This window comes from Syngnathus scovelli, chromosome 9 (genome assembly GCF_024217435.2).
Source record: "Syngnathus scovelli strain Florida chromosome 9, RoL_Ssco_1.2, whole genome shotgun sequence".
NCBI lineage: Eukaryota > Metazoa > Chordata > Actinopteri > Syngnathiformes > Syngnathidae > Syngnathus > Syngnathus scovelli.
Genome location: NC_090855.1, coordinates 6576063 through 6602975, shown reverse-complemented (window position 1 = coordinate 6602975; position 26913 = coordinate 6576063). Strand labels below are relative to the sequence as shown.

At 39.6% G+C, this 26913-nt stretch overlaps 3 protein-coding genes across 5 annotated transcripts in view; all 3 read right to left on the bottom strand.

Moving 5' to 3' along the window:
• Positions 1–446: 446 nt before the first annotated feature.
• Positions 447–7899, bottom strand: LOC125974624 (terminal nucleotidyltransferase 4B). Of its 2 annotated transcripts, XM_049729282.2 has the most exons (13): positions 7757–7897; positions 6905–7682; positions 6189–6312; positions 5839–5885; positions 5375–5495; positions 5172–5279; positions 4964–5092; positions 4187–4397; positions 3920–4046; positions 3400–3503; positions 3090–3283; positions 2813–2932; positions 447–2565 (listed from the first exon to the last, which is right to left on the bottom strand). In XM_049729282.2, exons 2-13 carry the CDS (start codon positions 7657–7659, stop codon positions 2176–2178), a joined length of 2430 nt encoding a protein of 809 aa, XP_049585239.1. In that variant the 5' UTR covers positions 7660–7682; positions 7757–7897; the 3' UTR covers positions 447–2175. The 2 variants fall into 2 exon arrangements, with proteins under 2 accessions (XP_049585239.1, XP_068507874.1); XM_068651773.1 differs by having other exon boundaries at positions 6905–7899.
• Positions 7900–8322: 423 nt separating this feature from the next.
• On the bottom strand, positions 8323–16178 carry ice1 (KIAA0947-like (H. sapiens)). Its single transcript, XM_049729279.1, has 20 exons — positions 15970–16178; positions 15808–15866; positions 15506–15617; positions 15069–15145; positions 14951–14988; positions 14767–14849; positions 14601–14677; positions 14478–14515; positions 14313–14395; positions 14184–14220; positions 14017–14073; positions 13840–13923; positions 13421–13740; positions 11023–13326; positions 10697–10856; positions 10323–10483; positions 9944–10134; positions 9650–9750; positions 9442–9540; positions 8323–9312 (listed from the first exon to the last, which is right to left on the bottom strand). The coding sequence occupies exons 1-20, from the start codon at positions 16057–16059 to the stop codon at positions 9137–9139; spliced, it is 4347 nt and encodes a 1448-aa protein (XP_049585236.1). The 5' UTR covers positions 16060–16178; the 3' UTR covers positions 8323–9136.
• A 3093-nt stretch (positions 16179–19271) lies between these two features.
• The window catches only part of LOC125974765 (A disintegrin and metalloproteinase with thrombospondin motifs 16), a 31234-nt gene continuing 23592 nt past the window's right edge, over positions 19272–26913 (bottom strand). For both annotated transcript variants that reach the window (XM_049729561.2, XM_049729562.2), the window contains exons 18-24: positions 25820–25946; positions 22204–22405; positions 21316–21510; positions 21146–21202; positions 20827–21024; positions 20556–20703; positions 19272–20200 (exon numbers count right to left, since the gene is read on the bottom strand). In XM_049729561.2, the coding sequence (XP_049585518.1) occupies positions 20085–20200; positions 20556–20703; positions 20827–21024; positions 21146–21202; positions 21316–21510; positions 22204–22405; positions 25820–25946 (1043 nt within the window). In that variant the 3' untranslated portion in view covers positions 19272–20084. The remainder of the gene's footprint in view (positions 20201–20555; positions 20704–20826; positions 21025–21145; positions 21203–21315; positions 21511–22203; positions 22406–25819; positions 25947–26913) is intronic.

The following is a 26913-nucleotide window of genomic DNA, read 5'->3' as shown; positions in this document are numbered from 1 at the left end:
AGGCAAAATTTAAAAAAAAGTCTAACAGTGCTCTCTTCTGTGTGCTACAGGAATTACAAGGCACAGAAATTAAACTGCTCTCACATTTGCAGTTGTTTTCAAAATTACTTTATATTTTGACTGACTCCAATCATTCAGAATTATTGGAACGTTTGTGGGTATTCATATTCAGTTTGGGAATCTAGAATTTCCCATCAAGTTTATCTACATCAAGTTCAGTTTGTATATTGGGCACTATTTTAAATTTGAAACTAATGTCCAATATACAATTCATTTTAACATTTCAAGTAGAAGTTTCGGGTACATGGACAAAAGCACATGGACAAATGACAACTTTTCCTCAATAAGAGTGGCGCCGGTGATCCTGACGGAGATCTAATAGAAATAATAAAAAATGAATATGATCAGTTTGTTGAGCATCAACATAATACACAATATCAAAAAAATGGCATTTAAAAAGTTTATTAAAAAAATAGAAAAACTTAAGACTTGGGAAAAAAGGATACAGCTATAAGTCAGTCATTTACACATCCTTAATTACAGATACAAGGTGGGATTGGTTTGGTGTATAAAGATAGAATCACTCACAGATTATCTTGGGATATCTTAACAAAAGCTGCCCCAAAAATGTTTCCAGTACTATGCTAATCGCATCAGTTTGGTACTTGGGATGCCAAAACAACTTGGCAAAACATTGTTTTGTCAAAGGCTCCACCAAATTCCTGCAACACTGAACAAGCCACACCTCATTCCCTCGCCATCATAAAGATTTCTTACAGGTTTAGGTTTGGACTTAAAACATGCAGATGAAAGTTAATGGGCCTCTTACAATTTGTAATGAGTCTCAATTCTGTGTCAATGGATGTGTACTAAATCTAGCGGGAAACAAACGAAAGTTTCAGCTATGTATCTGGGAATTTGGTCTTCCAAGAAGGCAGTGGGCCTTTTGCTTTCAAAGAATTAAAGCAGATAAAGGCAGAACAAAAGCACTTTGCTGGTTAGAAGTAGCACCAAATAGTTTTGAAACGACAAAAGGAAACAAATGGTAAAAAAAAAAAAAAATCATCTTTCCACAGTACTTCATGGAAAGACCAAATAAAACAAACAAAAGTGATCATTAAAATTATAACTACTGGTTAGGGGCAGGGGATAGACAAATGTGTTAATTCTAATTGATCGTAATGTGATGTAGATTAAACAGTAAATGCCATGAGATTTTCTGGCCCAATTCTCATGCCACTACACCAGCTCCCCCTTGAGTTGGAAAGCAGAACGCAATCAATCAAGGCCCTTAAAATTCCAGATATTGCACAGGTCAATGAGATTTGACGAAAGAGGGAAGGGGGAAAAAATAAAATAAATTGTGGGTGTGGGGGGAAAAAAAACACTAAAAGGAAAAACTAAAATTGTGGAATAAATTAAAAGCAACCCACTATTGCACATGAATGCAACAAAATTAAAGTGACAATGTGAACAACAAAAAATCCCCCCCCCGTGACAAACACGAGCGAACTTTCAACACACAAACACTACTCAGTACATTCAAACAAGTCATCACAGTTAAGCACTTGAGAAGATCCGTTTTTGTGCCATCACACCAAAAAACATCGAGTCAGCGTTGTGCTGCATAGCTAGAAAGGTAGTGCGTCGCTTCACTCGAAAGAACTGGCGTTCAAGCTGTAAGAGCGTTGCAATAGGAATGATGCATTCAGAGTAAGAAATTAGTTAAGGGGGAGAACTCATCTAAAAGGCTCAATATTTAAAACTGACAGGGACCAAGGGTAAGGCTAGATGAACCCGTTCACTACTATGGCACATGGACTTGGCTTTCTGAAAGGCTTAATGGAAGTGACAGTGGTGAGGACCATGTCTGGGCTGTCAACTCAACTCTGCTGGTGTGCTTCCAATGTGGAGGGAGTGTTTCTAAAGGGAACACCTTTGAGGCTCTACAAGTACAGTTAAGACCACAGTCCTTCACCTGCCACAGGTAAGGAATTGCTCTGTGCTGGCAGAACAGAAGCAGAAATGGAGTACTGGTCACTTGAAACAATTGGAGACAATCTGTATTGACGTCCAGTGAAAGTTGCACACAAACTAGCTTAGCTATGCAACAGTTTGTGATGACCCGAGCAAGGTCTTTAAAAGTAGTAGATCATATCAGTGCTCTTGAATGCTTCATCTGCTCTGATTTAGCGCAAGGAGATGTTCCCTTTTCCTGTGTCGCCAGGTGTTGCAGTTATACTGCTGCTGGCTCCTCAAACCTGGTTCCGTATTGTGGCCCTGAGGAACAAAGCGCCGCTGGGGACTGAAACTACCTTGGGAGTGGCTTTGACCACGGAGGCTACTGCTTTGGTTGTGCTTGAAGCCAAATTTGTGTGGCTCAAATGAGCCCTGGGAGTCTGGGCGAATGGTGAAGGCATGCTGGTGCTGCCCTCCCAACTGGGAGTGACGGAGTTGGTGGAGAGGGCTGGGTAGAGGGCTTGTAGAGTTGGAGTGCTGGGAGACTGCAGTTTGTGCCATTTGTCGCTGTACCATGCCGACTGATGGTAGATTCTCATGGTAGAACTGCCAATCAGAGAGGGATCGAGAACACTGGGTTAGGTTTTCAGGGACAATTGGACCTGAAATGTTATGTAATGAGGCTTTTTTTTTTTTTTTTTAAGAGCAAAACCGAAACAGTGTGTCATGGGAGGAGGGTAGCAGTCATGCGCAACACTCAATTCCCCTCACTTGATTAATAAAGTACATACGGAATCCATGTTTAGTCTGTTTTAGATATATCATAATACGATCGCCAACTGATGAAACCAACCTGTGGTGGGGTGTGGATAAAGCCTGCTGGATGTGCAGCCATTTGCATTATAAAATGGACTTGAGCCAAGTTGAGCGACTGGGGAAGGACTCCATTAGTGCTTTGAGGGGGATCAGACTCCTGAATGAAACAAAGAAATCTTTACTTTCCAGGGTTGGATGCAAAAAAAAGTTCATTAGGCATCAAATGCTGACCACACGATCCTGACATTTCTCAATGCCTGAATGGTTTAATTTCTATATTCAATGTTTTAAGACAAAATATTATTTGGCCTTACAATGTCACTCCCAGAGGAGGAGGAGGAGGAAGAAGTTGAGCTGGGGGAGGAGGACGAAGAATGGTGCTGAGGGCTGTTGAGGAAGACTGGAGAGGACGAGGAGGAATCAGCACTGAGGGGGGAGGCCGTGTCTCGCTGATCCTCCACAGAAACCAGCATCAATCTGGCAAGGTCCTGCTCACAAGTCTCTATATCTGAATGCCAACAAGAGTATATTATGAGGATAAACTTTTGTATTGAGAATGCATCCTTAATTCAAAAGCTTATTTATTCCATAGAAGATAATTCTTTATTGAAATTAATAGCACACCATGGTTCTGCTGGTTGGCATATTGCTTAGCTCCCCATGTTTTAGTAGTCCAGTCCCTGTAGGCCAGAACCTCCGGGCAAACTTTGATAATCCGACCTAAAGTACTGCAAAACAAAAACAGCGGTGATGTTAATCTTTATGAAAACAGACTCTTTGGCCTTACACCCTGTGTTGGCAGACAAACATAGGCATGGGCTGATTAACATGGTTTTGAAAAGTCAAGGTTCCAAAAAACAGTAAGACTGTCAGTCACCGGTAATGACCTTTTTTGTTTTTGAAGGCACTTGAAGAGATCAGAGAGGAGTGAGAAGTTTTCGGAAGGGGGAGGGAAAGGACCCAAGCTAACTCCGTTCCGGCATACTTACATGGATGCCTTTTGCTATTTCAATCTTTGTGCAATGTCCCTGAAAATAGTTACAGCTGTAATTTTAATGTGATATTTTTGCTTACAGTTATCACTGTCAGAATTTAATATCTGCCCATGCCTGGAAACACAGACACACACAAAAGGGATACCTACCTTTCATACTCTTTGTTGGGGTATGCCCGAGCAAGGGGAGACACACCATGACTCAGGACCATGTAAGCAAAGTCAAACACTTGCTTGACTTGCAAGATTCCATATGAGCTTCGGCCCACATCATTGCCTATCAAAGGTAAATACCCACATTAACTTCTGACAAAACAAAAGTAGTCTTGTAAAATACAAGAACAACATGTACGAAATAAATGTGTCAATTGAGATACAATATACAGTGAAATGGACAGGCAAAAAAACACTTCTAACCTGGCTGTACTGGATCCTCTATGCAGAGCATAGACGTCCTGTTGCCATTCCCCATAGCTTTGAGCATCTCCTCTTTGGATAAGTAGGCCCCCCCGTTGACCCGGATGCCCATCTTCATATAATTGAAGTCGCGCCCGTACAGCTCGAAAAATTCAATCAGCAGAATGCCCAGGTTGATGTTGGCACGCCGCGTGTCAATGCGAGGGTGCAGCTGATCAGCAAATGAGAGAAAACTAAATGGCACGGCTCCATATCAAAATACATCCAAAGACAGGTAAATCGTAAGAGTTGCTTAAAGGGACCACCATTTTACCACATTATTCGTTAGGAGTAAGTGGACTAATATACAGGTACAGATGCCATTTGTCCTCAAATCAAGGCCATGTATAACTGATGCCTACCCAATTTATTTTGGGCACTTTACAAATAAAAAATTGAACTCTTTGAATTGAACTTTGTTAGAACTCCATGCTTTTTCTGAATTTAGAGATTGAACTGAAAAGACACTGATAACTTTCAACAAAAAGCATAAAAGTATAAGAGTATTTGTTTTTTAGATCAAGTGGGAGTCAGCATCAAGCTGACTCTTCATTGGGTTTTGCTTGTCTTCTTTTTGATCTCCTCACTATGGACAATTTGGAATGTGAGAGGTAGCCAGAGAAAATTGTTGGAAGCAGAATAAGAACAAAACTTTACATTGATGTTCCAAAGACCCGCATGCATTTTTTTTTTTATCACTTCAGAATTGAAATGCTCACATTAGGTCTAAAAGTGTACCTGCAAGAAACTGATAGCCATCAGTATGAGACTGTAAGAGCTGATGCCTCCTGTAAAGACTTCATTGAGATCCCTCTGGAGTAGGAACTGCTTCAGAACGAAGATCAAGGGCGGCAGAACAGTGTATTTCTGCAAGACCGACACCATGCAATAGGAAATAAAAAATGACAAATTGCCGTGGACACTGTTCAGGGTTATGAAATCTTACCTTTAAGTAGCTCTTAATGAAGTGTGCTGCTTTGACAGCAGTCTCTACATTAAAGCTGATATCAACTTTGACCTCGGTTTTGTGGTCTGTGAGCTTGATGATGGGCACCTGGGGGAGACAAAGAGACAGTTGGAATCAGACAGCAATTAACCAGCGGTCGCAACAAACAACCAAACAAAATGTCATTGAGATCGGTGACTTACAGAAGCTTTGTCGAGAACTTTAATGGGATATGGCCCTGAGACATTGTGTCTCTTCAGTGCTTGCTCTAGTTCCTGCAGTGGGGGGTGGTCCCACTTTCCAAACACCACCAGGTCAATGTCACTGACAACCCAAGGAAGATGTCGGAGAGCTCATGTATCAATTTATTGGGGAAGAAAAACACTTTTGACTGCAGTTTTTGTTCAGCCTGAATTAGTTAAAATTTCTAATGAACAAATTGTGCCCAGACTATATTTTAACATTTTATATACCATTGTATATTCTTTTTTAGTAACAGGTTGGATGGCAAGCAGTTGCTATGCTTAAACTCCCCCAAAAATAAAAAATCATAAACAGTGTCTTGCCAAGCAGCAAGTTGATGTTTTGCTTTTCCTCTTTCAGTTATCAATAACACAAATTTTGTTTTCAGACAGAAAAGGCATGAATGTTCAAAAGTGAACGCTACCTGGTTGGTAGATAGAGACCTGTGCTGAAGCTGCCAAATATCTCCACCTAGAGAAAACATTGAAATAATCCTAATTTGAGTTGACAACCAGACAATATACAGTGATAGAAAGGGGAAAGTGATAAAAAGGGGGAGAAAATAATTCAAATCAGAAAGTCAGTCAAATTTTATACCACGGCCATACTCTTCAGTCAAATTAAATAGAACATTTGTAATTGTGGGAATATGGAAGTGAAGTATCATTTAAGTATTTTGCAAAGACTTAATCTGGGACTCGTGGGAAAACGTCAGTTTCCGATGCAGATGTAAATTTGTAATGGTGTGCCCAAGTAACTCCTTCCAACACAAACCTGTGCTGTGGGCCAAAGTTCCTTTATGACGCTCTCGATCCTGTTCACAACATCTCTTCTCATGGCCTCCTCCTCTGGACGCGGTGACATGAAGTTGAAGAAGTCAACTATTTCTTCATGGAGACTGTATGGTAGCAAAGAAACAGGCTTATTATTTAGTCCATGTAAGTAACAAAACATTAATTGAACGTTAAAAAAAATAGACTGAAATAATTATTCTAAAAATGTCATGAGTGACAGCCAATGTGAAAAGGCAAAGGGTTTAGGAATTCGCACTGGTCCTGTATTGCTCGAGACTAGATTCACCTCTGTCCTGAGCAGACCTCGACATTCAAACCCAAAACAAGAGCATCCTGTGTAAAATGCGATCTTTAGAGCTGTGGTCACGGGAAGGCAATCAGTATCACAAATTAGACTTTTAGACAAAGCCGAAAGTAAAGCAAACTATTTTCCTACCGGAAACTGAAGTATCTTCATTCACCAGGGATTTACATAGACAAATATTTTAGTAATGAAATATAGTCATGGTCGTTGCATCTTTGCACATCTAGAAAACATCCATATAAAACCAGTTTATTAGTAGTGGTCCATCAGGGATGGTTTGATTTGAAATTATATTTAAACACAGGACACGTGCAACACCAAAATCACAACTGACCACATCCAGACTTTGAGGGGCCTTGTGCGACCCCTGCACTGTACCTACTCAAACCTACCCATTGACCCCGGGACTGTAGCGCCTCGTCTTCCAGAGGCTGCAGGAGGAGTCTGCGCGTCGTCCACCGCTGCCGTGGGTCAGCAGCGGGTTGACGCCGTGAAACGAGTTGGCTCGGTTTAGATACCTCCTCCGGCCCGACGTCTGATAGTAAAGGCGCTGCTTGTTCCCGTGTGGATTCTTCATCCTGGCGGGGGTGTGGCCGCCAGATTGTTGCCTGCTGCGACAATGTTGAGTAGCAGCGTGGAGCGACGGAGGAAGAGGCGGCGGCGGCGGGGGAGGAGGAGGTGGAGGAGGTGGGTGTTGCTGCCGCCTCGCGTCGTTCTCGTCCTGCTCGTGTTCAACGTACTGCAAAAACCTGCTCGCCTCTTCGGCGACATTTAAATTGTCTATTTGGAGAGAGGAGCCGGAGGGAGAAGAGCTCTCGGCCTCCGAGTCCAGAGACGAGGAAGACGGGGACAAGGAGCCCTTCCTCCGGGCGCTCCCCCTCTCTTCACCGCTTTCTCGCTTCGACAGTTTCCCGATCACGACACCGATCGGCGGCGGCGACGGTGTCGGAGCAGCCACACTTTTACAATATTCACCGCTGGAGTCCGTTGAGATTGCGTTGAACATTACGTTGTTGCCTTGGTACTGAATGCGGTCGTCGGTGCCGGAATTTGTGGCAAATCCCTGAGACGTTTCCCAAATGTGCATCCATAGTGAATTGGCAGGTCCCTTCTGCTCCGGCTGGATCCAAGCGGTCCTGGGATCCATCGGACTCGAGTTTGACCGACAACCTCTCAACGGGAAAATGGCAAGCAAGTGGGCAAAATGTAACACGTTGCACTCAAGCAAACAAATGGTTGCCTACCGATCTGGTTTACTTGTTATCCTTGAATAGCTTCATGTCCGGAGTCTGGCGTGGTTATTAAAAAACGGCTTGTCCAACTCCGCTCCCCATGTCAACCAGCAAAAATGGCGCACCCAGCAGCACTCTCCTGCATCTGCGCATGTGTGGGGATTTAAATCTTTGAACACACCTCTCAGCACCGCCACATGCGTCAAATTAGCGGACGGAGTACCAAAAGTTTACGCCGGAAATTGGAAATAGTTTAGGTTGGCTTTACAGGACATTTGTTTAAATTTTAGAAATGGTTCATAAAAAAATTCGAAGCATGCAAGATTTCTTGGAATAAAAACGCAACTACTATGATTCCAGAATTTCTAAGAAGATAGAGTTCTAACATGAACAAAACAATCCCAATTCAAAAAAAGAATGCTTTCCAATGTGGGCAAATATGAGCCCACACCACCTTTATTAAATAACTTGAGACTTCAATGCATAGTTGCATTAATAATGAATGCCAGAGAAAATTCACCAACAATTGAAATTTGCTTTTCTGAGGTAAGCCAACCAATCTCAATGAAAAAGTACCTATTGGTGGCTTTATTTCAAATGAGAGTTTCCAACAATGTACATAGTACATTTTACTTTGAAAGACCGTATTGAGTTACTGTTAAATGTGTCTTTAGTAACCAGTGCAGGATAGCTGCATCATACAGTAAAAGGGTTAGGGTACGTATATTTACACATATTAAACAGTATCCTTACACACAAGTCTTGGCATCTCAAAAACACAGAATGTATCAAAAAACGTTACCTTTAATAACAAAAATAAATAATCTGAAATGTACATTTACTGTTGGTGCACTTTTCATAGAAAACGTATTTACATGATACATCGGTTTTCCTTACATAGATCAACGTAATTAACAAGCTAAAATGTTGTCTCACCACAACTCAATGCCTGTGTCTGTTGGACAGAATGTTAATAGTTAAAATACTTAATCAGAAATAATACAAACTACAATGTTTGTTCCATGTAATTTTGCTTGTCCGGTCTGAAAACGAATGGGCGTTAAAATAACAAAAAACAAACTTCAACTCAATACGATGTGCGGATGACTGGACAGGAGTATAAAACTAATAACAGTAAACTTGCACAGCATGCCTTGGGTCATTACATTACCCAATGTTACCTTTCTTTTCAAATTCCTCCAGAAATAGCTTTGAAGAGTCTGTTGATACCTTACATGTCCTTCAAGAACATTATGATTTCATGAAAGACTGAAATTTGCAAAGCATACACTGGAGATGTGGAAGATGATAGCACTCCTTTTATATTTTGAAATAAATTATGTAGAGGTTTTGTAAATAACCAAGTCTTTGTGAAACACACATCACTCATATCTAGACCTGTCTGCAGATTGAGCCAAGCTGGAAAATGCAGCTTGTGACAAAAGAGGGAACACTTTGTGATGCTTCTTCTCGCCAACCTGCAAGTCCGTCCAGGGCCTGTTTGGGGTTGCATGGGGACAAGTCAAACATGCAGTACACAGCTGCTAACTGCACTTCCCATGGTATACCTGGCCATGAAAATAAAAACACTGAAATTAGAAGTCTTGGTCATCATAAAATCCACACTGTGCTGTATTTGTTTGTTGGGACACCAGATAATAATGTGAATAATTTAGCTTTTTGCTCCTGTTTCATACCTTCACTTTGGCAGTGCTTCCCAAAGGTATTGATGACATTGGCCACAGTTAACACTGAAGAAATGTTCTTCTCCTTGATTCCCAGCTGACCTAGCATCCCTGTTCAAATCAATCAATAGGATAAATAAATAAATAAACAAATAAATAAATCCTTATTTCCATCATTGTTGATGGATGTGAATAAGTGTGAGTACCAAACACAACTAACCAATTAGCCGGAGGACGGTTGCAACTGTCTCATCAGAGATTGGCACTTGCTGATCTCGAGGCTGTGACATCCAGCTGTTCATAAGTGGCCACAACTCTTTACTGGAAGTGCAGAAAAAGATTATTTAGAACATTGCTCCATTCCAGGAAAAAATAATAAAAAGTCAAAAAAATAATTAATCACAATACTTAAGCAAGACATTCCAAAGGAGAAGTTAATTTCACTGTGTGCAAATATCAGTTTCAGATTTTTAATTACAAATAGATGGAGGACAATTTCAAAATGATTTAGTACCTCAAGACATTGTCATAGACCCATTTCCATGACTTTTGTGCACAAAGGAGATGCAAAGTGAAGACCTGTTCCCAAGCCTCTGTTCCCAGGTCGGTACCATAACGACTGTGTTTCAAGAAATACAGCCTGGAACCCGACTTCATCTCTGACAGTGTTTTAGAAATCAGAGGGTCAATATCACAGGGTGGGTTCTGTAGGGACACAGAGAGGTTCAGTTTCAGTAGGCCTCTTCAATTTGACACAAGATACAATTTGCTAACTAGCCAACACAGAATTCTGTAAGATTGGTCAGACAATCTAATGCAAGCATTACAGTAAGTTGTAACTTGCTGTAGTTTAAATACAGGCTATTAAAGTTTTGTTTGATGCCTTATTTTACCTTTTCCCATCCGAGGTATGCTGACAGGAACTTTGAGAGGTCTTGTGGAGCTTTAAGTTTAGTGACCGTGTGTAAAGCTTGGCACAGGAGGCTGTTGTGAGACAAAATACTGGGCCATGTTGTTGCCATAAACAAAATCAGTTTGGTGGCATTGGGGAAATCTGCAACAGGAAAGAGAAAATGTTAAAATGCATGGACTCAAGTGGTTCAAAATATGATCAAATGTTTGTAGTTGTTCATTTCGGGGAAACAGCTTGAAAAATGCTTTGGCTGTTTTTATACAATTATAATTGTATATACATACTATGCAGACAGTTCTTCATAATGCATCACAATCACAATCCTAAAAGCATAAGACAAAGAATACTCCCAACCTTCAACGAGCAAGCTGTAAGCCAGGATATGAGCCTTTTCAAAGTCACTCTCCTGTCGACAGATGGCTGTGTAGACTCTGCAGAGAGCCTGTGCGTACTTTTCACACATGTCCTTTTCTGTTTTGAGTTTACTCAAAATAGCCAACTTCATATCAGTTGCCTTTAGGTCAAGAAAAAAAAACAAAAAACAGTAGTAAACAGCCAAACAGAAGGGTCAGAATTTGTCATTGTGTAGTATTTAAACAGTTGTACGTTGAATAAGTATTGAAAACAATTTCTTGTGTGATGCAGTACCACAGCAATGTAAAATAAATAAACATACTAACCAAGGTGCTCTGAGAAATCTCAGAAATGACTTCTTTCTCCTCATCTCTCAGCACAGGTTTTGTGGGCAGATTACCAACAAATATGTGGCTTCGGATCACAGGCAACAAATCGAATGCCTGATGCTCAATACGCTCCAAAAGGCGGATACAAACACTTTTCTCAACAGGTTCTTCCAACGCCATTGGTAGAACCGTTTCCGCACTTTTGAGCGGTTTGTGCTTTGCCGTTTGAAGCGATGCTGAATTATAGCCGCCGTTTGTCATTGAGGCAGGCGCTACTTGGCTGCCACTTGGAGAGCTGCCATTTAGTCTGGGGGATTTGCTATTTCTAAGCTGAGGCGACTCTGTGGCAGCTCGTTTTTCTCCTCTCATTTCAGTCTTGGTGGAAGTGACTGTTGTAAAACTGGACGTCTGACTGTCAGTTGATGGCGATGAGGCTAAACTTTCTGAAGAGCTAATGCTAAGGTTCCCTCGAAGAATGCTCAATGTGCGAGCCCGTGCAGACATTTCGGGGTACATACTGTCCAGAATCCTCATTGAGTTATCCTGCGGTGAGGAATTTATCGGAGCAGGCAGGCGACCTGGGACAGGCACAGCATGTTTTGGGGTAGCAGAACCAAACTGAAGCGGTGACAAGGGGACTCCGTTTGGAGGAAGGGGACTGCTGAGAGTTGAAGATGAACACACTGTCAGACTGTCGGGAGTCACCGAGGTCTGGAGATGAGTGGAAGGCGAGGCCAATGTATTCTCAATTGGGGAGGGAAAGGAAAGCTTTCCAATGGCATGCCTGGGATTGATTGTTCTGCCTATTTTTGGAGGTGTCTTCAGAGGAGTGACGACAGGAGGTAGTGGTGGACCCATTTCAGTCCAAACTTCACATAAGGACTCCAACCGCTGAATGGGTTCTGTAGTTGCGCTCGTCACCACGATAGCCGTGGACGTACTACTTAGGGTCATATCGTGGTTTTGTGCGTCAGGCATTTCAGCAGAGGCCTCCGATTGACTCTGTCCATTCACATCTACAGATGTACGTTCTCTAGTGGTGACTGATTGTCCATTGCAAGGTGCGTCTTGAGGCAAATCTTTGACAACAACCTCTTCCAATACATAATTGTTCTGAGAATGATCTGGCATTTTGCTTGGTGAAAGGGGTTTGCCGGGCACTCCGGGATAATCTTTTACAGTTTTCGCATGGTTTTCAGACACATTTCTATTGAGGCGGGATGATAAACAGGATCGACTCAATTGACGGCACAGCATATGCACATTTTGTTTCAAATGTGTACTTTCAATATTGACAGTTTTGTCTGAAGGAGACTTTTCTCTTAAAGTGTCATTCTGAAGATCGGTCTGTGTAACACAGCGTATCTGGTTGGAAATGGTTTCATCTGCTGGTATGTTGTTACTTGAGTCTGACGGAGGTGGTCCATCAACTTTTACTGTTTTCTGGGCATCTTGCATTTGGTTGTCTTCATATAATGCCTCATTTTCTTTTAGGTCTTCACTTTCAGTATTTGTGATGCTACAATTAATGTCACAGCTTGATATACATGGTTCATCTTTTTGCATTTCCCAGTTCTCTCTATTATGCTCAGCATTATATTCAGGATTTAAATCTCCACCATTTTGATGTTCCGGCACAGAGGGACTTGAGTCTTGAATGTTGTTTTTCTTTTCAGATACGTCTTTCCCCTGTACAAAGTTGATGCAAGGCGAGAAAGCAATTGACGGCACATCCAATACTTCCACGCTGCCTACAGTGTCTGCTTTAGGGGATTCCCCACAAGGAGCGGCATGGACTTTGTTGGCATCTTTCTCTGCAATAGCAGGCTCCTCTTTAATTGGCTCTTCTTGAGCTTGTTCTTGTAATTCTGTAGAATTACAATGGTCTTTTTCTTGTACCTTGCTCGCAACACAACTAGAGTGAGGTTCCACGCAGCACAGCTCATCATTAATAGTACTTTCTGGAGCATCCTCGACTGAAACATCTGGATCCGATGTAGATAACAATACTAATTGCTCCACAGTGTTCTCCTCAATCTGCACTTCCTCACCATTCAAGTTGGGTCTTGTATCCTTTGGCTCTGTGGTGACACTTGATTCTTGTACATTGGAGGTGCATTCAATTTCATGTTTTGTGACATTAGACAAACATGGGCTTTCTTCGGGTGTTGTTGAATGCGGTTTTGGAGAAAGGTGTGACTTTGATGTAGTGTACTGAAACTCCTTTTCATGAAGACAGTGATCGGGTGTGACGAGTTTTGTTTCTTTTTCCTCTGTCTCCATGTACTCTGTTTCGCTCTCCTGGATGGAATGAGAAAACAATCGATGATTAAGAAAACATATGCTGTGTTTAAAACTGCAATTGCTGTAACTGAATAATTGTAAATAGTCTTACCGATAGTGGCGACAAGCAGTGAGGTAGAGGCCTGAACCATTCCAACATGTCATTGAGGCTGGGTGCGTTAAAAGTTTCAGTTGGTTTGACTTGTTGGGACAGGAGATTGTCGTTTGTTGGAAAGGGTTCTTGCGCTAGCTTTTTACTCATTGTTGGCGGAGATGCTTGTTTCTTGTTTTTTTGTACAAGAGGGGATGTTTTCAAATGTGTGTAAAAGGATTTTGTCTGGCTGGGGGATCTTTGGATATCACTAACACTGTGGAAAGGAGTCCGGCATCGATTGCTCTGAGGAATGCCTTTGCTTTGCGGAGAGGTGTGCCCTAAAATTACAAGAAAAAAGTGAGGGTGTGTACGAAAAACATGAACACGCGATTATTAAAAAGCTGGAAGCTGCAGTGAGTTTAATCTTGAGATGTTACCATGTAAATGCAACAAGGTGGCTGGCTCCAGGTGCTCCGGTTCCACACATGCCCACAAGTGCTCGAGAAGTGATCGAATCTTTTCTGTAAAAATGGCATCCACAAGAAATATTTAAAGCTTGTTACAAGATATTGAAGTTTATATTATTCATCAAGTAATTCATATCAACAGCACACCTTTGTCAACTTTATGTTCTGGGGGTGTTCTTGCCTGAGTTGATATACTCCTATATTCTGGGTAGAGAAAATGTAGACATGTTTGTAACAAGTGTGCACTGTTCACCTGGTGCAAGTGCATGTAAAGAGTAAACTTGTACATTTCAGAGTACAATGACTTTTCTTACCTTTATTTCTTTCGCTCTCCAATTTTAACAATCTTCCCTGCAAATACAACATGCCATTTTAATTAACTAGGGTATATTCTTGAGTGCTTTCTTCACGCACAATCAGATATGTTACTTCATAAACTGCACCTGGAGGTTCAAAATACTTCTCTCCAGCAAGTCCTTCTCCTTATTCAGCAGTGATATTTGATGATTCCTTTGGGAAACCGATTCTGAAGGAGCAAAGAAACATAAACTGATGCAACAAATTCAAGGCATATTTCTGCTTTTATAAATATAGAATATTTAAAATACCTTCAAGCAGTGTAACACTATTAGCAAGTTTTTCTTTTCTGTTAATGGACAAAACAGTAAGTTAGAACCTCAAACATCTTAAAGGCCATACATGAGGATTGCAAAGAAAAAAAAAAATCTTACATGGTTGTTATCTTGTCTTGATCCTCTATCAATTTTGCAACTTTAGCTGCATTTTCTTTAGACGTTTTCAAAGACATCTACAGAGACGGACAATGTTACATTTCACATCCCACCCGCAGATTGACATAAGAGGGTTAAACTGATTCTAGAGTGCACTTTTACTTACTTGGACATTCAGCAAATCATTTTCTAACATGGTTTTTTCCCGCTTCAGTTGTGCATTTGCACATGACTGAGTTTCCATGAGTTCTACATATTTTAAAGAAACAGTTTTAAATGACAACAAATACTTGCAAATTGTATATATCATAATCATAAAATTAGCACTCCATTGTGTGGCTTCAAAGTACCTTTGATGGCTTTTAGTTGGTTTTCAAGCTTTCTATTCCTGAAGTAAAGGAAACAAAGTGAAAACTATAATTAAAACCAGAATCATACAAACTGCAAGATTTTTGTTGAATAACTTACTCAGCCAATGTAATCCTGTTTTCTTGCTTCAACTTGTCAACCTCTTCAGAAATCCGACCATAGTCCTGAAGAATCCTCTACAATTATTCGAGTTGGAAAATAATCACATTTGAAGCAAGACAGCTTTTAACCACATTTAGTACAATAATAAATTCAAATTTATATGGCAAAGTAAATATGTTAAAGAACCTTTTTAATGACACCTATGACTGTTACTGAAAACTCACAACACTACAGTACCATGGTTAGTCAAACAATATGATCAAAACAAACATAAGGTAGGGTAGAGATGTTGCTTAATTTAATGCCACTATTCATAAAGAGTGCTTATGACACAGTGACTGTGGACTGTGTGCCCCCTGGACCCCCCATTCCGCCGCCCCTGACCTCAACACGTTACTTCCAATAGGAATTTGTATTTTCTGGACAACTCGTACCTTTTTTTCTGCCAACTCTGCTTGCAGAGCTTCGTAATCCTCTGTCTTTTGCTCTAAAGTTACCAATCGACCTTGAAGCTCTTCGTGCTGTTGTCGCAGAGTAATTGTATCACTGAAAAAGACATACCCAAGTTTAAATTAATATGTGCAATAGACAGAATAGCTTGCTGTGTTGATTTAGGTCAGTTTAGCGACTACTAGGTTATATTGGACAATTGGAATAACAAATACGTTAACAAACCACACTCAGTAAACCTAGTCATTTATCTTGTTCTGATGCCAGTGCATAAATCAATACTCACTCAGTCACCAGAATCTTCTGTTTCAGTGACAAAAATGATGACACGTATTCCGTTAAACTCTGTATGAAGTGACAAAGATAGACAAACAAATGATCATTTACATGAAAACCAATTTGCTTGGATTAAAAAAAAATAAACTGAAGATTTCTTTGAGTGTCAGACCTGGTGCAACACGGAGCAATTTTGACAGTTTCCCGTCGTCGCGTCCGAGGCTATTGCTACAGTTTTGGGTTGGTTGTCACCTGGCATCATGGTATTGACAAACAAACAAACTAAATTGAAATCTAGATCTTGTTCTGGTCTACATTCGGGTAGCGTGGCCTCACATGTTCAAAACAAATATTTTCGCGTCCTAGACGTTGCGAAGGACCCAAGGCAGGACCCAACTGAGGAAACTTGCAGTAATGCCAGCCTAAAAATTAAGATTTTTCGTTGAAAGGTAATGCAATACTAAATTTATATCAAACTTACAAATATTTCTATATTAATGTAGTATTTTTATATGCCTTCTTGTTTCGCTTGTTGCTTTTTTCTACCAGACTAGAAACAAATTTATTCTGGCAATTCATGGTGACCAACAGGGCGTTCCCAAGACCGATACAACGACAACAGACACGACGCGTGCTTTGCTACTAGTCACGGCCACATACATTATATCCGTAACCAAGTACTATGGATAGTTTTAATTGTCTACAATTATGTTGAGTCACAGGAATGATGGCATTTGAGACATAAATGTTTGGCATCTATTAAAGTTTTAGTGCGACCCACGAGAATTAATGAAAATGATGCGATCATTAAAATAAGACCTTTTACTGTTAAATATCTACACGACACTTGAGAATTAAAATCGTGTACATACTGCTCCGCGTTTATATTTGTTTAAGTCAAAGAGCATGCAATATGCATTAGGAGATATCGCCAGAAGGTGGTACTGTTGTACTCATTATGCATCCTTCTCAGCATAACCTCTCGTCAGTCAGGGTGCTCTAGCTTCATTACCATTTCGAGGCATGTGCTCAATCCAAAAAAAGGGAGAAAATTCTGTATCACAATAAAGAAAAAAAATCATATACAGTTAGATAGATAGATACTATATTGATCCCCCGGATGGGGGACTTGGGTTTCCAGCAGCATTCATACCATTCAAACTAATGGGTTTATTTCCCTAAACTCAAACTATAAGAATAAAAGGGAAGTTACAGTTACTCTCAAAACCTGTTAAAAAGGTCACATTTTTGTGACTCACAGAAAGATGACCTCTGGGAGCTGTCACCCTCTCGTGGTGGAGGAGTTTATGCATCCCACTGATTTATTTCCTGTCAGGGTAATACGGGTCAAACATGTCCCAGGTAAAAGACCAGACACGTTCATGACTGGTGAAACACTATTACTCTGGAGTCGGATATGAACATTTTAACTCAAAATAGAAGAATTGCTTATATGACTTGTTTCGCAATCCTGAAGTTGGCCCTCGGGGCGCGTGGTATAGTAAGTAGCCTATGAACAACCGTTGTGGCGGCTGGCTTGACGAGACTGTCTCCCGCAAACTTGCAGGCTATGCCAACATATGTGCAAGCATCTCAAAAATGCATGATTGCTGTTGTCACAGTTGTCATAAATAGTACTACACTGTAGCAATGCTCTACTATCGTCACTACGTGTTGGGCCACGTTGAGATTATCAAGCATGGTCCTTAACCTCATGTGCCTTAATTAAAATATATACCGCAATTCCATGTTATGATATAGAATTAAACTTAATCCAACTTTGTTGTCCATGACACGGCCAAGAATTATTCATGAGAACACATTTTACACATTTAAACCTACTGGTTAGTCATTATTAACTAAAAATATGGACATTTATTTGATATCTTCTCTAGCCGGGCCGGTTTTATGATATGAAATGAGCAGTGCTGCAGTCCTTTCAGCAGTGTGGGAGGTTGTCTTCAATTGATGCGATCCAACTAAAGTTCCTGATGGAAAGATAACTGTATCTCTAAGTGCACCACCTGAGTGGCAAAAGGGCTAATCTTCCTAAACAGATGAAGTCAGAGATAGCAAAGTTTTGATCTGGGCTAAGTAAGACCGGTTTTGAGTAATGCTTTTTACCGGATTTATCTTGATCACACATGATTGTTTACAGGAAGTTGCTGTCTGAAAGCCATTGTTGCATAAACAAAAACACTTTATCCTGAGCCCTCTCTCTTCTTCTGGTATTGTGAAACTGCTTTTTTTCACTATAAATACTACTTTAAAGTTGTTCTCTTCTCTGGCCCTAAACAATTAAATCAAGTTCTGACTTGACGAGGGAGCAGGCAGAAAAATTCCGCAATCTTCAGTTTGACAATGTGTGTGGCTCATTTCTCATAAAATGGAATTAATTAATAGAGCCTAACTGTGTCTCTGAGTATAATAAAATGCATTACACAGCACTCACAGATGGTTTAGATTAATTAGAAGGAAATGTCTCGCCAAAGCACGACAACACTAACGCGATAATGCATTGACGAGAAGCTGGCTGTCATGCAAGTGAATACTCTTCAAAGAAAACAGACAAGCATTTTGACTTTTCACAAATTTCACTCTAAAAGAGTGTCAACTCTACATAAAATCTGTTGTATCCTAGAAAGAACCGAATCATGTACATGACATACATTTAATTGTTCTTTTATTGACATTGCAAACATTGCTGCAACATTGCACAAGTCATTACCTGTCAGTTATTCTATAGCCAGAATAGACCAAGGTATTGAACCTGTATTACTGTAACGCGTTCACACTGACCTCACACTCTGATTTATTGTGAGATTTGAAGAAAATATAGTTAGCAATTAAAAAGGTTATCATACATCTTAAAACTTCGACATACCATCTGTTGTTGATTGTCAGGTGTCAAACATACATAATTTAATTAAAAATAAATTAGGGATGCATGATAATTATTGACCCAACTATTATCGCACTGATTTAGGCATTACGATTAGATGTAAAAAAATCAGATAACAATCAAGCAGTACTTTGCTTTTAATATAAAGCTTTAATACTCTTTGGTTGAAAAAAAAAAAATCATGCGCTGCTTTCTATAGAGGCCTGTAATAAACTCTCCTCTTCTGAGTTTACTGAACGTCAGAAAAAAACAGTGCAGATTGAGAGGGACGGCCTAGTGAATTGTGAACACCCTATTTGACATTCATTTACTGTATCTTTTTCTTAGGCACTAAATTATGGCTAAAGTTTACACTTGATAATCCATTCAAAACAAAGTATTTGCTTTTTTTAAAAAGAAAATAAATGTGCAATTTGAGAAATCTAGTTTTGGATTTTTTAAATACCAATAGTGAAGTCATATTTGGTTAAGACAAACCTATGCAATATTTCTTTCCTCCAGGTTTGGACAACCAACTGTTCACTCAAAATAAAAATATAATAAAAAAATGAGTAAGTTATGAGTTATCTGGATCAGTCTTGAGAAACAGGAATTTATTGGTATCAATATGAAAAACAAAAATTGTGCACCTCTTATATTTGTCAGCTTCTAATGAAACAGTATACAAAATAATGAATGGGCTAATGGTAGAGTAATAATTGTTCACAGTTATACTGCTTATTAATACATTTCTGCTGCAATGATGTATTGTACAGCTAATAAATAAACATACAGAGCATGGGTCAACAATTATTTTGCTCATTCATGAAACTTGAGGTTGTCACTTTTGAATGTGACAAACAACAACATTGTAGCACCGTTGAGTATAAAACTAGTACCTCAAATATTCAAGTCTTTTTCCCCACCTTTTGAATATGAAAAATCATATTTTAACCAGCTAATACAAAACCCACTTTGGACTTGGAGTTTTACAGTAAAATGATTTAGTTATGTCCCTTTTTCAATAGCTCTTAAGTATTGTCAAGCATTGTATTGCCAACAAGGATGCATCAGATGTTTCAACTTGTCTCCTTCAGATGGGGGACACAACAATAACATTTTCTGGGATTCCTCTTTCTCCCGGCGGAGAGTTTACCAGTTTATTTCTCCAAAGATCTAAATTCTTAAGCACAGTCTTGATCACATTTCTGTGTAGTACTTCTGGTTTTCTGATGTCCAGCATCGCAAGGAAAGAAAAAAATTGTTGCAGCTCGCTGGAACTTCTATTGTCCGTGTGCGTCGCACAAGCACACATCAGCACGACTTTTCAAGCATGGGCATTAAGAATAGTCTTTTGACTATCTTAACTAGCTTCCTGTCTGCATCATAAAGAGACTCTTCCGTGATTACAGGTTAGAATTTGAACAGGAATGGCAGCACTGCTTTCCATAAAACTTGTGGTTGCACACGCCATGCTGTGGCACCAGATAACACCAATGGAAGTAATCCCAACAGGCCACATCTGTGGAGAAGAAATAGGAAATGTGTTTGCACAGTCAGCAATTATTTTGATCCTGTCAAATAGTTTGAGTACATACATCAACTCGATATAACTATTGGAAGAGCACATTTATTTGATTAGGGATGTGATGATTCACTAATGCCTTAATTCTATTTTCAATTTTCATTTGCCGATTTTGATCTGATTTTACCTATTGAGGGTCTTCCACAATAACTCTTAAGTGTGTTGTACCTACAGAGTTCTACATTTTTTAAATACATTGTTAATACCTCTCTGACAGCATGAATCCAAACTGTACATTATTAATTGCAGTGACTATACTGTATACATTTTAGTCATAGAGGAGTTTCCATACCCATTTTATCAGGTTGTGGGCAGAAGTTGGTATTACAAGCCTGAGACAGTGATGGTTTTAGATGGAGGGCACAGGCAGATGAGGGTTCTCTATGTGCTAGGCATTGGACTGTTCTCGCCTGCACTCCACCTCCACATGTCACTGTACACTGATAGCACAAAAACACAAATGATCATATGAGTGATACATAAATTGGTTTAACTAAATTTACTATCCTATATTATTTTGTGAGGAGACGGAAACATTTCAGATTGTACATTTTCTTCCTTACCTCAGACCAAGGAGATGCGTGCCATTCATGTCTTGGGAGAGGTAAAGGTGGATGAAGATGTGCATTCCACCGCTGGACTGATGGGGTTGTGCGCACTAGACACTCAGCTAAGAAGCAGGTCCGATGGAGTGCCACGTTGGGCCTTGGGATATGCTGGCACCGTTTGGCGGCAAGTTCTCTGTACTTTCCGGCGGCATCCTTTAGTCAGGGAACGAAAAATTAGGATCTTAGTAACTAGAAGCTGTGACTGTCATAAGACTTGGGGAGAAAATCTATTGTTTCAAGTTAGGTCTATTCAGTCTGTATTATAAACAAATACCTTTTCAGCACACTTGATGAAACGTGCTTGATACCCGCGGTCACATGTTACTGAACACTGAAAATAAAAAATAAAGAACAGGGGTGAGGGGAATAGTTTGTAAACAATTAGCAAATGTATACAACCCTAGCACATTTTCATTTTAGCTCCAACAACTCCTTAAAAATTACCTCTTGCCACGTTGAGACAAACCACTGGACTTTGCGTTGTTTCTGGCAGCGCTTGACGAAGCAGGATTCTTGACTAGCAGGTTTCGGCAAGCCTACGCACAAACTATCTTGCAGAATCTGAGACTGTGTACCTCTGATTAGTCTTGTACACAACACTGTCCTCTTCCTCAGGCCATTACCGCATTTGCGGGAACACTAACAGAAAACAAGATTGCCCATTACGTCACAGTTTAAACTTGATGCCCTTCTAAGTAATTGAAATTAAGGAAATACATAAACAATGTATATATTTACTTTTGGTTCTGATATTCGCTATATGTTTTCCTATGGTTCAAAACAAACAGAGTACCGTTGTGCCACATTCAAATTAAAAGTGAAGAGGCTTCTCTGGACATAGCATACCAAAGTAAGGTGAAAAACAATCCACATTTTCCAAAGAGTGACACATTTCCTCAGTATGTTCTTTGAAATAGTCCTCCAATCCTCTTAATATCTATTACGATGCCAAGTACCTTCATCAACATCTTGAAAGAGTTTTGAAAGTCATGTAAATGAGTCTCTATAGTGGCACAGCATGTCAGAGTGTTCGAACACCACTTGTGCAAAGTAGTGTAGATATTTGGGGTGACAAAACTTTGTATAGGATTTAGACATGTCGTAATAGAGCAGATCTCAATGGGCCCATATGAGTTTAAAGCTGTTGAGATCATAGTCATAAAACACAGTGAAGTCCCAGGTTGTTAAAGTTTTTTTTTAACTCCCCATTGAGCACAGCAGGAAGAGTTGTGTTTCTGCATTGAAAAAAAGTTTTGTTCCACTTATGTCTGTGTTATTTCACATATGTTTAGCTCATCGACACTAGATCTGTCAAGGTGACCTTATATTCACCTGTGACCATGGGCTTGTGGTCCAAATTGGTGGACAACTCTGGGTGCTGCAGGGCTGCCTCCTGACTGGAGATTGCTGAGAACAGTAAGAGTCAGCAAGGATGTCATCTTTGGTCTGACTTTTTTGGACGCACTGGACCTGCCGTGTCTGCTCCCCTCCTCCACAGCTCTGACTGCAGGCTCCCCATGCCCCCAAAGACCAGCTGGGAAAACACAACATTGCCTGCTGAGTCAACAAGCCCAGCCTCCCAAGCCCTTATTTATATGGCAGGAATTCACAAATGACAGCGTGATAACTACACAACAGAAAATACAATTCCTCATAAAGGGATATTTTATAATTTTTGTGACATTTGTTTGATAAGAAAGTTATGGTCAACTGTAGGTATGATTTCCTTATTTTTTGGGGGGTGTCAATAAGAACCACAAATAAGAAACAAAATATTACAGATTGTATTGGACAATTGATCACAAAGATAAGTCGATGGTAAGCATGCATACGGTGCTCAACTTGCATGCAACACTTCAAATGTTTCTGCAGCTCTTACTTTGCCAATGTTGCCATCTGTTTCAAAAGAAAAAACGAAACTAGCAAAACGTTATCCGCGTAAATACCCTCTGATGCATGGCAGAGTCGTGACAAAGCCCACTGACACAGCAAAGTTATTTAAAATAAATACAACAAATCGCACCTTGGGTAATTTACATTGCACTATCACAGTATTTAAAAAAATGTCACTATTATTACAAAATGTAAGTTTTTATGACAGCTATCTTGGCCATCTTGCACCCATGATCATCCACCCATCCATTTACTTTGTGTCATGCTTAACAACACAGAAAGGCCTGAGCCAAGATTCCTACTTGCACCTTGTTACCACAACAATGAACAATAATCCCATGAAAGTTCAAAGAAAAGTGGCAGAGCACTGACAAGAAAGATAATCCACTACTGTAATTGTGCGATTTTTCTTTTTTTTTGTTGCTATCTTTGACACCTGACACATTGCATGCAATATGGCCCACAGGCTTAACTCACCGAGCAGTTCGACATTTGTTCATGGCTGACTGGCTTCAGAGCAAGTCAAAACAATCCAAACTCAAAGCTTTTTGACTGGAACTGAAAGCCATGTGTTTTAACCCCTACTTTTCTTATCTCTGGGCTCATCCCCGCTAGAAGTAAACACCATGTGTTTTTTATTGCCCATATTTAGTCAAGGCTACTTAACAAATGTGCTGCAAGACTTATCGTCTCATAACTCTTATTGTGAAACAACCATGTGCATCGTTTTTAATTTTTACTGCACAACTACTTAAGATTTATTCAGAGACTAATTAAAAGTTGAAGTAAACACCCCATGTGGTTTTTATTGCTCATATTTAGTTAAGGCTACATAACAAATGTGCTGCAAAACTTATCGTCTCACAACTCTTATTGTGAAACAGCCATGTGCACCCTTTTTAATTTTTACTGCATAACTACTTAATATTTATTCAGAGACTAATTAAAAGTAAGCTGGTAATACACCTTGTGACCTCAAACTTAGAGTGCAAGTATATTAATCTTTCGTCACAGGGTTTATCATTTCTCCCAGTACCCCACCCTCCATTTCCCCAATCATCATTTGAAAATCCACCCAACATGTACTTGTCATCACTACTACATGTTATCATTTACGCATGCTGGCAAAACCTTCAAGGTCAAATCAAATACATACAAGAATGTTTTTAAAAAAATATGATCATAATATAATATAATACTAATACTATATGGAAACATTCGGTGGGACCTGTTAGAGATTTTGTTATTATGGCTGTTGGTTGGTGTCGTATTCAATTGAACTACATACATGTTACTGACTTTGGTCAGTTCTTGAGAGTTCTTACCGTTCCTAAATTTTCTAATCGTGTTCTCATGAGAAGATATTCCTGCATACATAGGAGCACACTGACCCGCTCATTGTTTAGTCTTGGTCATGTTCTTGATCAAGATTTTTTAAAGCAACATCTTGATCACAACATGGCCAAAAACACTCAATTCTTTGTTAGACACAGACAATCAAGATGAGTTCAGTGTCTCAGTTACAGCAAATCCTCTCATTTAAAAAGGCACATCATCTTTTTCAGCAATGTCCACTTGCAAGTATTTGGCGAATAATCCAAACCACAGCTATGAGACTACATGGGAGTACTTAAAGAAGAGCCCCAAAGGAAAAAAAGTTTAACAGCAGCTCTCAAAAACGGATAAATTGTGATGTTAGTCTTTAGAGATGGACATCTAATATAGTCACATTGAATTCTCTTATTGTTTTCCAAAGATGGTGTGTCTTAATATGCATCTGTTGTACATAGTATCTCAACTCCCTTGAATAAATGTAACTGTTTCAACAAATTTTTCAGAGGCGCACATTTTTTTTGTCTTTCTGGTTTCATACCAAATAAAAAGGGTATTCATAAGCATGTTAATAGGCATGTTCAAATCTGGATCACTTTTCCAGCACCACGTAAAAATCAAAACATCTATCCATCCATCTATTTTCTGAACCGCTTATCCTCATGAGGGTCGCGGGTGTGCCGGGCCTATCCCAGCAGTAGGCGGGTTACACCCTGAACTGGTAGCCAGCCAATCGCACAAAAAACAAAACAATGAATAAATAAATGCAAAATCCGTCTTCACCCAAGGTAAAATAATTTGGAATTTCACTATTTTATTCAAGAAACATGCCTTCAAGGTTAATAATTGTATTATTTTCTTAAAGGTAAGTTTAACTGTTTTTTTGGTCGTACATATTATTAACAGAGGCTTACTTAATTCCACACTCAAATTAAATGTAACATTTGCCTGTGGAGTTAAGAATGCAACAGTCCCTGGAATGAAATTGATAACTACTCGTGGGAAACAAAATTTATGAATGCAAAAACAGAGGTCAACCAGTGTATGGCAATCTTTTTTTTTTTTTTTTTAATATATATAAACTAATAAAGTAACTAATAATAATATATTCTACTCGAATATCACAAGCAACATTCAAAAGGAATGTCTCTTGGGATCTAAATGCGGTTAATGTTTTGTTATCAGCTTAAGGGTCCACATATGAAATGGTCCTCTCTCTGTTCCAAACAAACACAGAAGCTAACCAGTACTGACAGTTTAAGAGGAGGTTTTGTAGAAAATTGGCTAAAGGATGAACAAATGGATAAAATAAACATAACATACAACTGGAACTTCCCTTCTCTCTTTGTTTCTCACATGCATGTGTTAGCCAAAATACAAATCATTTTTCCATGATATGAAAGGAAAGAAGGTGTCATTATGCAACAGGTGTTTAACTGGATTGGGAAAGGGTGGGAAAAGCAGTCTCTGCTTTACATTGTTTCTTCTACATTGATTTTTTTTTATTATTAGAGCAGATGTGTGGCAATTATTGTGGCCAAATACACAAAGCAGTGAGGAAATGTGACGAAGGAGAAAGGAAAAAAAAAAAAAAATGATGTCATTATCTGACATTCATGATTCTGTCCAAAAAGGTAGGAAAATACATTCTCCCATTAATGTCGTTGGAACCTTTGGCGCAAATGTTTAAAAGCCTCACCACCTTTATCTGCTAAGGACTCACCTGGCAGGGCATGGTTGGATGTTGCAAGGCATCATTCCAGTAGTTGGCCTCGATCTAGGGTTACAGTATGATGTATTCACTTGCACTCGCATGTCTTTGTAACATGCTGCCTTGGTGTTCATTTGGCCTGTGTGAGGAAATGTTGCCATATTTATAATTACAAGAACCATAATTGAGTACAAAACATACAGTACAAAAGGACAATCACCCACTGAGTCCAAAAATGCCTGCTCGAAAATGATCAAATTAATTACATTTTATTAAACATGCACCACAACAACAAATCTCCATTTTTATATAGTATATGGAGACATAATTAGTCTATAACACTCATAAATAACAATAGAGCTATTCAAGAAATTCATAAATATGCACTGCTACTCCAACCACAGATCTGCCAGTACTGGAGCTGAATTGATTTTGGCTGAAACCACCCTTGTTAGTTTTTAGAATGTAGCAAGGTCAACCCATAAAGGCCTGTTACACACTTTAATAAAGAAAAGGCCCCAACTTTGTGGTCCACCATCGGGACACAAAGAGGTTACGGTGGATATGATGAGCACGGGGAGGAACTTTAACCTTCAAGATCAATCGATACAAACTTACACTGTGGTGCTTTGTTCATATTCATCAAAGCCAGCAAGTGCAGTAATGCAACTTTGCACACTGACCTTCAACCTTAAATCATCAGGCTACCACAGTGATTAGCTGTGTGTCGGTGTGGCATGTTATTACTGGGCCACTATGGGACAAAAGCCACTGGTCAGAGCCATACATCTTATTAGTGTTTGTGCATGTGTGTCTGTGTAAAAGAAACCACAGTGTCCCATCAAGGAGCAGCTAATGTCGTCTAAGTAATGACATGAACGGTGACTTCTTCAATTAACTTGCAAGGCCTTATTAGAGATCACAAAGGAGTGAGCCTTGTGAGTTTGTTCCTTCATCTCTCCTTTTTATCTTTGTGTTGGCACACGTTACATGGAGCCACTGACCGGTAGCTAGTCATGTACTATATACTGGATAGCAAAAGGAGCAAAGACTTGTATATTCAGCACAGGCACTTGTTTATTTGGTATGAAAGAAATTGTGCAGCA